A 14282-nucleotide genomic window follows, 5' to 3' on the forward strand; every position below is an offset into this window, starting at 1 on the left:
AAGATCGAGTTGGGCAACTTCCTTGCCAGCATCGATGTGGGAGTAATCACCGAGACCCGGCTCAACTCAACTGTTCGCTCCAGGCACACACCATGGTCCGACTCGATCGGATCACCCCAAGCGGCGGAGACGAAGTGGCTGTCCTGATCAAGCAGGGCATCCGTTACGAAATCCTGCCGCCAGCGTCATCGAGGCAATTGGAGTGAAAATCCACGCATGTAGTAGTGACATCTCACTGTATGCTGTCTACGCTCCTCGACAGTGTACGGACAACAACGGAACATCCATCCTATTCTCGGAGGACCTTGAGAAGCTCACCAGCGGAACCAGCATGGTGAACGCTCGTCATACCCTGTGGCAAAACCACACATGCAACAGGAATGGCAACCTCCTTGCTGACCACCTCAGCTCGGGCTCGTGCGTTCCAACACCAGCTGCGCCGGCGATGAGACGGGATTACCATATAGTCAACTGGATGGCTTTTAGTCGTCTGGTGGACGCCCGTCTTCTCGAAGATCCGGAACTCCGGACTTTCGAAGCGATCAAGAACCAACTGGGCCTGTTTGAGGATGCCGTGCACGCCGCAGAAAATGCCTATATCCGCTGGATACCGGTGAGGCGATAATTCACCACGATTGACGCAACACTGTGAGACGGCAATTCCAGCACTCGAGCTCTCGCTCCTCAACCGGTGGATTGGGGACCGCACGAAAACCATCCGTAATCAGCAATTTGCCAACAGCATTCGGCTGCTGTACAACCACTCGAGGCCTTTCTGGAAGGTGGCAAAAATTCTGAAGAAACGGCCAACTGCAGTACCACCACTGAAGGATGATGTCGGTGGTATTTTAGTATCTCCGCCGGGAAAGGCTGACGCTATTGCCGGCAAACTCATGCAAGCGCACAATCTTGGTGCGAACATGGTGAGCCCGCACGAATCCACGGTGCAGCGAACCATCAACCAACTGGACGAAGTCAATAATGGCTTCTTTCCCCGGTCAAGTCACCAAAGACGAAGTACTCTCAGCGAGGAAAAAACACGAAGGCTCCCGGAAATGACGACATCTTCAACCTGGCTTTGAAGTAGCTATAAGGCAAGGCGTTCCCTTTCCTGGCGGCAGTATTCATGAGGTGCTTCCAACTGGACCATTTCCCGGCCAGGTGGAAGATAGGGAAGGTCATCTCTATCTTGAAAGCCGGCAGTCAGCAAACTCTTCGAGTGGCTCATTGTCCAGCGATTGCTGGCGCATACCGATGAGCATCAAACCATCGTCCCAGAACAGTTTGGCTTCCGGAGAGGACACTCCACCGTCCACCAGCTGGTCCGAGTGGAGAAAATCATCCACCGGAACAAGGCACTCTCCCACAACAAGGCCATGGTTTTCCTGGATGTCGAAAAGGCCTTCGATAACGTCTGACACGACGGGCTGGTACAGGCGAACGTCCCAGACTACCTGACAAGGATGGTAAGAAGCTACCTCGCCAATAGATTTTTCAGAGTCCATCTTGTAGGTGCCTCGTCGAATCTCCAAGTGGTAACAGCGGGCGTGCCTCAAAGCCGTCTGCTAGGACCCATCTTGTACAATCGGTACACCTCGGTACACGCACAGCTATCTTCAGGGCTTGGCGCTGTACGCAGACGACAGTGTGATCATTGCGAACGGTAGAACCCCTACTCACTACCGGTCCCGGCCTCAGCAAGGCGTGACGGCATACATTGGAAAACAAAAGCCAACGAGTCGAACAGTCAATCCTTTTCCGACACCGTCCCTCGCCAAAACTGCTTCCGCCGCCTGACTGCTTCATATGGGACGGTTGCCGAATGGTCCGAAGTGGTCGGCTATCTCGGCCTAACGATGGACAACAAACGGCTTTAGCGTATACACACGGTTACGGACAAGCTAAATAACAGGTGCATCGGGCTTCTGAAATCCCTCTAGTATCCCGGAGGTCCCGACTGTCCCAGCGGAACACGTTGGCAGTTTTCAAGGCAATCAAGTGCCAGTATGGGGAACGTGCGCCAAAATCCACAAGAAGAAGCTACAGGTGGTCCATAACCGGCTGCTGCGGATGATACTTGATGTCCCATACGACACGAGGATCAGCGAGCTGCACCGTACGCAGGGTGCAAAAACGTCAACGAGCGCGAAGAAGCGATTGATAGCTTTTTAGCAAATGTCGCTGCTTCAGAGCACCCGCTCATCCGAGCGCTGGTAAACTAGAATATCAAATTGCTTCTATATACCTTAGTAAGGACATTGGGGCTTTTTCGACCCATTTCAAAATTCAAATCAATATAACTTTTGATTGATTTTTAAAATTTTCTTACAATTATTTTTTTGAGAAAAAAAATGTTTTTGCGGAAACAAAAGTTTTGAATAACCCCTAGGGGAGCTTCCATAAAAAAGTTACTAATTGTGACTTAGGGTCGTTTTCGTCCCGAAAATTCAAACAGCTCCCAAAATCAGTGTGTTGACCGAATTTAGCTCTGTTGGGCTTAAATGTAAGGCACACATGTCTAGTTTCAGAAACTCTCCCGGAGATCCGGATTTGGTCACTGTGGCCACCGGTAACCTGCTATATCTGAAAAAAAGTCCCTTTAGAGATTCTTACTTTGACAACCTGTAGCTTCGTAACTAAACAAGCAATCTGCACCATCCTCATATTGTTGAAAAGGTAGGTACGTGGACTGTAAATAGAGATTCTCAAATCACTTAGTTATTCATACCCGGTTCCGGAAACAGGGAACATCCGAACAGTAAGTTTTCATCGCAGTTTTGTATATGTAATGCACAGTGGTACTATTCGGTTGATAGATATTTTGGCATAAAATTTCTCTGTAATAAGAAACTAATTACCGGCGTACTTCCCTTGAAAAATTCGGTCCAGTATGGTCCATGCGGAACCGGTTCCTGGAGCCCCGGAAGGTGACCAATCTGGACAATGCGATGAAATTACTCAGATTTATGCTCCAAAACCAAATGAATTGTGCTCAATTGCTTACGGCTTTTTTATGTTGGGATGTATTTTGCCAAAAGGATGAATGGATGATTATTCTGATCCTTTTGGAGCACCGGAATGGCCACCGGGAAACCCGTAATATGGGACCACAAAGTTTCAGCACCAAAAGTAGGCATGCGACGGCTAAATCTTCATGATTTAGAATACCTGTGACTTTTCTAGTTCAACTATTGATGAATGACCACTTTGTTCCTTATGGCCCACCAAAAAATATGCAGGAATAACCACCGGAGATACCCGTTTCTTTGCCAAAGTTGCCATTTTCGCATTCGTATATCGTGTGACAGGTACGATGACACTCTATGCTCAGGAAAGTCAAGGAAATTTGCATTACGAAAAGATCCTGGACCGACCGGAAATTGAACCCAGACACCTCCAGAATGGCTTTGCTTTGTAGCCGCGGACTCAAACCACTCGGCTAAGGAAGGCCCCGGATTGTCCGCTTATTTTATTTTCAAGTTACAGTTTTTCAAAGTGCTCTGGGGCCATATCGACCCCGTATCTCATAATTGATTTCTTCACTTAGAATCGGGTTAGATCTTACATATAGTATCATTCATTTATGTATTCAAAAATATTTCAGCTTTTGGAAGAAACGCGAGACTTTTGAACTGGTCTTACTTTGACAAACATTTTCGACCACTTTAACGGGTTGGAAGGCCCTCCAAAGCCGCCCCACCACATACCAGCCCCGCCATTCAAAACTCGTTCGCTATAAACTCCGTTCAGATTATTTCGCCTGCTTCCAGTTCCGCAGTCCAGATGCCAATAACCACTTCCCATTATGGCTGCACAGTTCCCTCCAGATCTATCGTTATTCCTATCGTAGGTGCTGAAATTTTCCTTCCGATAATCGTAAAAAGACTCTCCAGCGGTGCCCTCCATGAATCCGAGCACCTTTAACTCAAAGTTTGCCGTCTCATTGGCCACTCCGAATGTGGTGTAGTGATACCAAACGGGAAATTCGCTGTAGTTTGCCATCACCACCAACAGCTCGCATGGTTTTCCGTGAGTTATCTGCAAAAGAAAAGCATCTACTAATTGTTTTTTACACATCAGAAATCATCGGCAATACCTGATGTAGTTTCTCCTGTCCTAACCAAAACTCTCGTTGTAAGCTTCCAAAACCGAATTTATAGTCGTTCCAACTGCGATTGAAGTTTGTCGAGCCATCTTGACGGTTTTGAAACTGTAACCAATGGCCGCCAAAGAGTTGTTGTTCGCAAAACGCTTGAAATGGAGCTGAATTATTCCAAGGTTTGATCAAATATATACCAGTTGCATTTGGGGCGTCGTTGCAGGATTCGTAGTATTGCGGTTGCCGAAAATTCGATTGCGCGCAACTAAGCCATGAGTAGTGGGAAGCTATAGCGATTGCAGCGAAAAGAGATCTTATTACGATTTTCATTTCCGGTTGAGTGTGACGCCGTTTATTCTACATTCAGGATGCACTTGGCACGAACGCTGGTAATCAGACTGATTTTATAGATTGGAACTAATAAACAATACTGTCTTATCTGAATACTTGAACTGAAGTGGGGGGGTTTTACATTTTATCGATTAGATATATTAGGTAGATCCCAGACAACGGACAGACCATTCACAGTAGCGCCAGATGAAAGATTGTAATTGCGGCTATCATGAGGCATTTGATTATTACAGTAGCTTTTGTTCTAATCAGTGATTTGCTCATTAGGTATCACCTTGATGGTTCACCTATTTGTTAAAATCATAATTCGTTTGATCCATTTCAGCGCCATTCGAGTAACTTACCGATCATGTACAGATGCTCCTGCTCAATCCGGAATCTACTGGATCAGCATAGCGAATAATGCCGCTCCATTTCAAGTTTACTGTGAACAGGAGAAATTTGCTGGGAATTGGTTGGTGGTGCAGAGCCGTAACGATGCTTCAACAAACTTCAATCGCAGTTGGAATGAATACAAATTTGGATTTGGAAATCTGAGGAACAATTTTTGGTTGGGTCTGGAGAAATTGCATCAGGTTTGAGCCAATTCAATGTTTCCTGACCGTTTTACTAAGTGTTCAATGTAACTTCAGCTAACCAGCTCATCCAGTTACGATCTGATGGTAGTCATGGAGAACTACCTTGATTTCATGGCTTTTCAAAGGTACGAAAACTTCGCAGTGAACGATGAATCGGAGGGGTACAGTTTGAGCTTATCGGATAGGAATACCGGAACAGCAGGTGATTCATTGCTTATCTATAATGGTGAAAAGTTTAGCACTTACGACCGGGTGAACAACAAAGGCACCGCGAATTGTGCTGCAGAGATGGGAGGGGGATATTGGCACTACGATTGTAGGAAGATTTTGAGTACAAGGTGAATTTTAATTCGTTTGGCATTGACTTGCAATTGCATTTACTAGTCGCTTTTTTTTCAGGAGTAATTTGAACGGATTGTACGATGTTGATCACATCATGAGGAATGGAAGTGGAATGAGGTGGGGAATGTTTGGAGGCACCGGTAAACCTCTCAAAAGGACTAGAATGATGATCAAACTACGTGAGTGAAAACTACTTACGAGTGTCATGACAATGTGTTATATTTTGTTATACATTTAAGGGATTTTGATGACTACAATACAAAGTTTGAATTTACAGTTTAATTAGTCAATATACCGTAACTTAAACTTGAGCTACAGATTCTATAGTTGGCAGTCGTATTTCTCTGTTCCTGAAACTCGTCTTTCTAATGTATTAATTCTGAGCAACATAATGATCAATAGCGAATGTAACTGTTCGCCATGTATAATAAGTCAAATCGTTTTTGTGCGCAACGTACTCTCATCTTCATTGCTTAATTGAGCAGGAAGAATTTCTAACAATTCTCCTTCTTCAATTAACGTATGCTTGCTAAACAATCATACTTATCACCAAGCATTGCAGAATTCGTTCTCATTTGATTTCGAAGCACGATCAAAACAAGCGAATAAAAAATATCTCTTCTGTATCGGTTCATAATCGGCAATTTTTTGCAATTTGTATCAAGCTTGATAAACAACAGCAGCGAACGAGAGCCCCAAAAAGAGAAACTCAAAAACTCAGTTCTCGTTTATTTACTATTGGGGATAGGAGCTTTATTTTACTGGCTTATTCACGAACATCTCATAGCAATTGTGTTGATGTTTCCCCACGATATAATCAGAGCCGCAGCAGAAGGTTCTCATGATGTGTTGTGGATCAAGATTGTTACAGAGAACGATATGTGAGAGATTCTCTCAATTTTCTCAAAATTTAACAACACGTTTTTAGTCTTTACGTCCATGACCTGATTTTCACAACAACATTTTCTTTATCTTTTGATTCTATTTTCCTCAATCTTCAGCGGATTTTAAAGAAATTCTGACACAACACCACAATACTATTTAAGTTATTTACCTGTACTGGGAACCCAAGTCGGATGATCGATCCAGATTTGTAGAATCGATCAAAGTGCTTGCTCTGCTCACCGGAAGAAGGAAACTCCCATTCAAAGGGCAGCTTCAATTGCCGTGCGTACCAGAAGGCGATTGCAGCCTAACAATAACGAATTTACCTTACTTTCGCAGATCAAACTGAATCACTGCGACACCGCACAGCAATTGTTGTGGCCGGCGACACCAGAAACTATGTCCGACATGGCGCGGTAAATGACTGGGCATGGCGTACCATTGCACAATGGTTCGAAGGCGGCCAAAATCTCAAAAATCAAAGTTGTTTTCTCCGAACGGTAATATTTTTCCCGGCTTCCTATATATCTATCTATCTATCTATCTATAACAATATGCTATAATATGCCCCACCTACTCGGATAAAAATCGGATCCCCAAAGCATGATTTACAAATCATGAAATTCATAAATTGATTAGGTCATAATATCAGGATCACAAATCATGGTGGTGTGGTATGATACAGGACTAATAATCGGAAGGTTCGTGGTTCGATTCTCAGTGTATGTTTTTTTTTTATTTATTTTTATTTTGTCGATCATAAACGGATGCGCGACTCAGCTTTTTTGGCATTTGAATCATGATTCCGAGCAACCAGCAACAAAAACCTAACGCGTGTGTTGCGTTACGGCAATCTGACTAATGATATCATGAGTCCAAATCATGGTGTATTTTCATAACATAAAAACACGCTGGAATCATGATATCATGAGTCATAATCTTGTTTTAGGATTCTGATTTCTACCCGTGTACAAGAATGGCGACAAGTAAGACTGTGAGAACTTTCGAACGATCTCTATTCTAAATGCGGCCTACTAAGTATTATCCCAGATCATCTTCCGTCTGTCAACTGTAGTAAACGAGTTCGTGGGAAGTTATCAAGCCGGTTTCATTGACGGCCAATCGACAACGGACCAGATCTTTACTGTATGGCAAATCCTCTAAAAATGTCGTGAATACCAGGTTCCAACGCATCACCTTTTCATCGATTTCATGGCGGCATACAATAGTATCGACCGCGTAGAGCTATGGAAAATCATGGACGAGAACAGCTTTCCCGGGAAGCTCACGAGACTGATAAGAGCGACGATGGAAGGTGTGCCAAATTGTGTGAAGGTTTCAGGCGAACACTCCAGTTCGTTTGGATCCCGCCGGGGATTACGACAAGGTGATGGGCTTTCGTGTCTGTTCTTCAATATTACGCTAGAAGGTGTTATGCGGAGAGCCGGGCTTAACAGTCGGGCAAGATTTTTACGAGAGCCAGTCAATTTGTTTGCTTCGCGGATCATACGGACATTGTCGGCCGAACATTTGAAAAGGTGGCAGACCTGTACATCCGCCTGAAACGTGAGGCAGCAAAAGTTGGACTGGTGGTGAACGCGGCCAAGACAAAATACATGCTGGCTGGTGGGGTCGAGCGCGACAAGGCTCGCCTAGGTAGCAGTGTTACGATAGACGAGGATTCGACGAGTTCGTCTACTTTGGATCCTTGTTCACGGCTGACAATAGCGTTAGCCGTGAAATACGGAGGCGCATCATCAGTGGGAGTTCAGCCTACTATGGCCTCCACAAGAAACTGCGGTCTAAAAAGATTCACGCCCGCACCAAATGTACCACGTTTAAAAAAAATCTTAACAAAGTGTCTCAGATTACTTGCGTCTAGAATTAAAAATTGAAAATTTTATAGTGAATTCAATTGATTCGTTTTGAAAATGGCTGAAAACTTTTGGCAAAGCTCCCACCATCAGCAGTGGATATTGGACAAGCAAGACCTCATCCGCGAGCGATAGCACGATCTGAAAAATCTTACCGAAGAGGAGTACCAGAAGATCTTCATGTTTTTCGCCAATGTTATTCAAGTGCTAGGGGCTAAAGCTTCGCCAGCAGGTCATTGCCGCTGCCAATGTATTGACCCGTTGTTGTTGGCCCCGACTTGTATTCTGCTGGCCTGGAAAGAAAGTGGAAGAATTCGTTGTCATTTCCAACTCCCGGCTCAACACAACCTGCCAAACGGTGATCAAGAACAAATTTAGCTATGCCTATCAGCAGGAGTTCCCCTACCGAACTCTACGGCGGTCCCAGTATCCAGAAGGTGGCCAAAGTATGACATCAATGCATGGGCCATGGAGTGGGGTAGTAGGGTAATTATTGCCAGAGGTTACAACCTACTGGAGGCTCTAGCAAAGCTAGACGTACGATTGTACAACGAAGGCACTGTTAGCACATTTCGGAAAGACGGACGGGAGTCGATCATCGACCTAAGTTTTTGTCGCCCATCACTGGTGAGCAACATGAAATGGAGGGTAAGCGAAGAGTACACCCATAGCGGGTACCAGGCGGTACGCTACAGGATTGGGCGGCGGAACACTACCGCAGTGCAGAGGAACACAATTGGAAACTGGCAGTGGAAGACGAAGGCAAAGATCTCTTCCTTGAGGCACAACGCACCGACAGTGATGCCTTGAACTTGGATGCGGTAAAGCTGAAAACAGCGATGGCAGGGGCATGTGAACAACGATGTCACGAAAACGGGAGCCCCACAACGATCGACGTCCTGCGTACTGGTGAAACGAGGCACTCAACGACCTCCGCGCTGCTTGCCTTAAAGCCTGGAGGCGTTCCCCGAAAGCAAGGAACGTAGAAATCAAAGAGGAGCGAAAGGTCGTATTCCAAGCAGGCAGAGCTGCTTTCAAACGCGAGATAACGCTGAGCAAGAGAGTGCTACAAGGAGCTGTGCCGAGCAGCTGACGCCAACACCTAATGATCCCAACGCATGATCTGACGCCGTGGCCACCCACACCGTATGTTGACGAGAATCAATCAGAAGTAGACCATTTTGTTACAATTTTTAACTCAATATTATATAGTTTAAAACGTTATTTTCTGAATCTAGTTCGAATTTTGACATAAATATTTGTTTTAGTTTCGATTTTGTCATAGTAAAGTCAATGGTTTCGTAATGTTTATTGTTAACAGACATTATTTGATTTAAAACTCAAATTTGGCATAATTTGTGCGGTGATGGTTTGTATAAAAAATACTACGACTTCGCAGTTGTCTTGAAGGAGCATAAAAATTTAATTTTGACAAAAGTGTCATCGAGTCAATACGATGCGAAACTATATCGTTTACGAACTAGACCATTGCAAATTCGCGACGTTTATTCAATGTTTGAATATTAATGAGCATGCATCGTGCTTCATAAGATGGTAGAGGTAACCTTGTCCAACCTAATTTTCGAAGTGCGAACAACAGAAATTGTTTTTGAACTGATTCTATACGATGGGTTGATGAAAATGGTGACCAAACTAAGCTACAGAACGCACATAGGTTATGTATAATGTTTTTATAGTGTATGGATCGTGAAAATTATAGCTAAACCGTTTTATAAATGCTAGCACCTTGATTGCCTTGTTGATAATTGTATTATAGTGATCTATAAAAGTAACTTTGGAATCTAAAATCACTCCTAAATCTCTTATTCTTACGCATTTTTCTACTAGTTGATTCCCTAGATGGACTGTTATGTTAGGTATACTACGCTTTCTACTAAAGGATCTAGAATTACTTTTTTCACGTTCAATTGGAAAAGGCTTTTATTGCACCATTTGTAAAACATATCAATTCCATTTTGAAAAGTATGTATATCTTCATCGTTTGCTATTTCAAGAAACAGTTTCATGCCATCATCATATATGGGAGCTTTCACTTTTTTAAGAATGAAGGATATGTCGTTAACGTATAAAATAAAGAATATTGGCCCTAAATGAGACCCTTGAGGAACTCCCGATGTAACTTTAATTGGAATGGATTTTACTCCTTTGTATCTAACTATTTGTTGACGATTAGTAAGACTCTAACCATTTAAGAAGGTCCGGTTGAAATCCTATATTTTCTAGCTTAAAAAGTAACATTGGTATGTCAATGCGATCGAAAGCTTTACTGAAATCTGTATAGAGAGCTTCCACGTGATTACCATTATTCATGGCTGTCAAAGAATAATGAATGAACTCCAGCAAGTTTGTGCATGTTGAGCGTCCCTTAAAAAAACCATGCTGAGTATGAGTTATTCTGTTTTTAACCATATCGAATAAAATTTTATTTATTATTGCCTCGAAAATCTTAGGAATACAAGAGATAATGGCTATCCCACGATAATTACGTATGTCAGATTTTTTTCCACTTTTAAAGATCGGCACTAAAAATGAGCTTTTCCATGTTTCAGGGAAACTATCTGATTGCAGAGATATATTGTAGAGCCAAAATAGCGGAGATACAAGTTCGATTGGTAATATTTTCAAAAATACAGGTGGAATCCCGTCAGGTCCAGCACCTTTGGAGACATCTAGACTTTTTAGTGCATCTACAATATCATGTACTTTGATTTGATTGACGGAAATGTCTTTTGGGATTTCCGGATGAAATGAGAAATATTCACGATCTCGATTATTCTCCGAATAAGTAATGTAAACGTCTTGAAAAAATGTTGCAAAAAGATTGTAACTTTCTTCAGGGTTCACACCAATTTTATCATCAAGGTGCATTTCAGATGGAAAGTTGTCAGATTTGGTTTTTGTTTTAACATAATTGAAGAAGTTTTTAGGATATGATTTCAATTCACGCTCAGTTCGTTCATTATACTCTTCAAACGCGGTATCAATGGCAAGATTTAATTGATCGCAAATATTTAAATAGTTATTTAAATTTTCCTCATTTTTACATTTTTTGTATATTTTATGTGCCTTTTGCTGACGATTCTTTAAATTTTTGATTTTTCTACTAAACCATATAGGGTACTTTGAGTTATGATTCCTTCTTCTTTTTGTTAAGGGTATATCGTCGTGTATTATTTCGTTTAAAATTTTGTAAAACATTTTAACGGCAGATTCAACATTTTCTTAGTTTCTTAACACATTTTGCCAACTTACTTGATTGATTTTCTGTCTTATATTGTCATAATTTGCTGAACGACAATCATGAACTTCTTCAAAGTCGCAATCTTTTGGTCTGTTATTTCCATTCACGAATAAAGAAAACTCAAATGCTGTATGAAAAAGTTCGTCTTTCCATAAGGGAGTCAATGATTCTACCACACAGAAATATTCATCAGCATTCGTCATTAAGAGATCTCAATAACAGTTCTGCTGATTTTTAACATGATTAATATGATTTAGACCTAGACTTGCCGATATATCACATATAAATTGCAAAGCCTCATTTTCTCCAAATATTGGCAGCAGGATGCTCGCGTTGTTGACGTCTTGGAAGAAATCAATATCACGTTGATTGAAATCTCCATATATATACACTTTTGTTTCGGGAGGAAATCCGCCAATAACATGTTCAACAATATTGTAAAATTTCTCATAAACTATTTTACGAGCGTTTTTCGGCGGAAAATACACAGACACAAACACATGCGTTTCGCCTGCTATGTGTACTTTCACCCATACATGCTCGAACTCTTTAAATTTAGTGGTTAATTCCAAAAACTTCTTCACTATTCACAGTTTCATCCCAGCTAGTTTCTGTTGCCAAAATAACTGTGTAAGGACATGTTAAAATTCGAACTATGAATTTCTTTCATCCTAGAAGCGCTTTTCATACGGTCAAAGTTTTGGCAATAAACCAAAACTTTTGTACCTAACTGTAAAGATGTTTTAAAAATAGTAGAACAAACTAAACTCGATAAATACTAAACTGCGATAGCCGCCGGTAGTCGAAGCACCACCATACCAGTGCGGACGCCTATTCAACCGGTACTGGTGACAACCTCCGACGCCGGAGGGTCCCGTGGGGTCTGTCCTAAGGTCAGTTGAGAAATTTCCATAATTATTTTAAATTGATGCTAAGTTTGTAAAGATACCTATAAACAATCAAACACATCAAAGCATAGGTACTTGATAATTTTTTGAATAAATATTATTGGATACGACTGTTTTTAAAACGTTAACTCTTGTTTTAGGCTGTGTAGTATTTTAAAATGCGTTGGTTTTATTTGGTATTTGCTGCTCCTTGGATCTGACCTTCTTAAGGATTAGATATCAATCAATAATGTAAATTTTGAAAATCGTTTTTCGGTGCGTCAGTGGCGAAAGGGTTACAGCTGTTTAACTCTTTGTTAACTGACAAACCGAAACATGATTTGTAAAAATAACGCTATTGCTACGCAACTAGGTTTGTAATGTTTATTACGGATTAAAACAGCCGATGGTGTTTTGCAAAAAAAAAAAACAGAAGGTCGTAGACACAAGAGTCAATTTGGACAAATTAAGATTTAATATTATGAAAAAAAAAAAATTGGAATTATTCTGGTGAGCTTCGATCGCATGACTCCCAGTACGCTAGACACGGCGCATTAACCAGCTACGCCAGCCCGCGGGTAACGATTCTGCGCCGTCGGCCAACCTGCATCCATAGTCCGTAACGACCTCACTTTCTCCTTCACAACTTCGCATCTTCTTCGGCTCTTTTGATTGATATTGAGCCCTGAAGAGCACTGAAATATTGATGCAGATTTAATAAAACCAACATATTTCAAAAGACTACATAGCCAGAAACAAGAGTTTTCGATATACTTTTATCTCCACTACTTTTTTCAATTTTTCATTTATTTAAAGGCTCAAGCGTCATCAGGTATGAGGGAGCCGAATTCAACGAATTTGTACTACAAACTCATGATTGCTTCACATTGTAGTACGTTATTTTTGAAGAATCGTAAAACTCAATCTCCACTGCATGTTTGAAGACATTTCTCAGCAGACACCTATTGAAAATTGTCGTCATCGTGGATGTTGCCTGTAGTCCCACTTACATTTAATCCTATTAGGCCCAAATAATCCCCTAGTCAGTGCGCCAACCGTTTTTTTCAGCTTGACAAAAAAAACTAGTGTCTAATATGACAACCGTTGTTCTGCACTTCGTTACTTCTTACCGGCACACATTGGTCCAGATTTTCAAATAGCTGGCAAAAGCTCCATTTCCAAACTTAGTTTTTAATTGAAAAACAAAGTCAAATATTTCTACTATATCAGATAGTTGAAAATACGTACAAGAAGTTAAAAATAAAGATGTTTTTTCTACATGTTCACATGTTAAATTGCTGCACATGCCCATAAACCAAAATTTTTGCTTCAAAACTCAACTAATCAGTTTTCACCAGAACCCGTGAAAAATTTGGGTTTCAGTATATTTTTTGTGGTCAATAACTCATTCTCATATATATTCAACATCTTTGGATGCAAATTTATATTCAAGTGTCGTTAACCTTATAAAATTAATACTTGTTGTTGTGGGTACTTCAAATATTTAATAAAGAAGCTCTTATACCGTACAAATCGCTCTCCGCCACTCCCCGCCGAGATATCTTGCTCAAACGCACGTTTAAGATTAAGGAATCGATTGAAGAAGATTCTTCTTTCCTAAGTTTGCCTAAACGATAGTTGTTTGAAATAGTTGAGAGCCAAAAAACGTATGAAAAACAACATTTCTGTTAGAATTTTGCCCTATGGTAACCCAAAAATTGTGACTGTGCCCGAAATAGAGTCTTTAACCCTAAATCATGTTCCAAAACACTTGTAATGGCCAAAATAGTGAAATATTGAGAATGCGCAATTTATGCCATGATTTCTCAAAGGCAGACAATTAATCGTCCCATAAAAAATGCAAAATTTGCCAGTAAAGAAACAAGGGTAAAATCAACAGAAAAGTTAAAAATTTACATAAAAAAAATAAAGAAGTGCATAGAAAAAACAAATTTTTCCATAAATAAAAAAAAATTTGAGCAATACAAAGATTCAAAAGTGCAG

The 14282-nt window shown here is 41.3% G+C and overlaps 2 protein-coding genes across 2 annotated transcripts; one reads left to right on the forward strand and one right to left on the reverse strand.

The window, feature by feature from the left end:
* Positions 1-3440: 3440 nt before the first annotated feature.
* LOC110678695 (fibroleukin-like) lies at positions 3441-4525 on the reverse strand. The gene is made up of 2 exons (XM_021851909.1): positions 4097-4525; positions 3441-4038 (listed from the first exon to the last, which is right to left on the reverse strand). Exons 1-2 carry the CDS (start codon positions 4427-4429, stop codon positions 3601-3603), a joined length of 771 nt encoding a protein of 256 aa, XP_021707601.1. The 5' UTR covers positions 4430-4525; the 3' UTR covers positions 3441-3600.
* A 65-nt stretch (positions 4526-4590) lies between these two features.
* LOC5568253 (ficolin-3) lies at positions 4591-5709 on the forward strand. The gene is made up of 4 exons (XM_001657902.2): positions 4591-4717; positions 4776-5025; positions 5083-5366; positions 5428-5709. The coding sequence occupies exons 1-4, from the start codon at positions 4662-4664 to the stop codon at positions 5555-5557; spliced, it is 720 nt and encodes a 239-aa protein (XP_001657952.2). The 5' UTR covers positions 4591-4661; the 3' UTR covers positions 5558-5709.
* Positions 5710-14282: the final 8573 nt, after the last annotated feature.

This window comes from Aedes aegypti, chromosome 3 (assembly GCF_002204515.2).
Source record: "Aedes aegypti strain LVP_AGWG chromosome 3, AaegL5.0 Primary Assembly, whole genome shotgun sequence".
In the NCBI taxonomy this organism is placed as follows: Eukaryota; Metazoa; Arthropoda; class Insecta; order Diptera; family Culicidae; genus Aedes; species Aedes aegypti.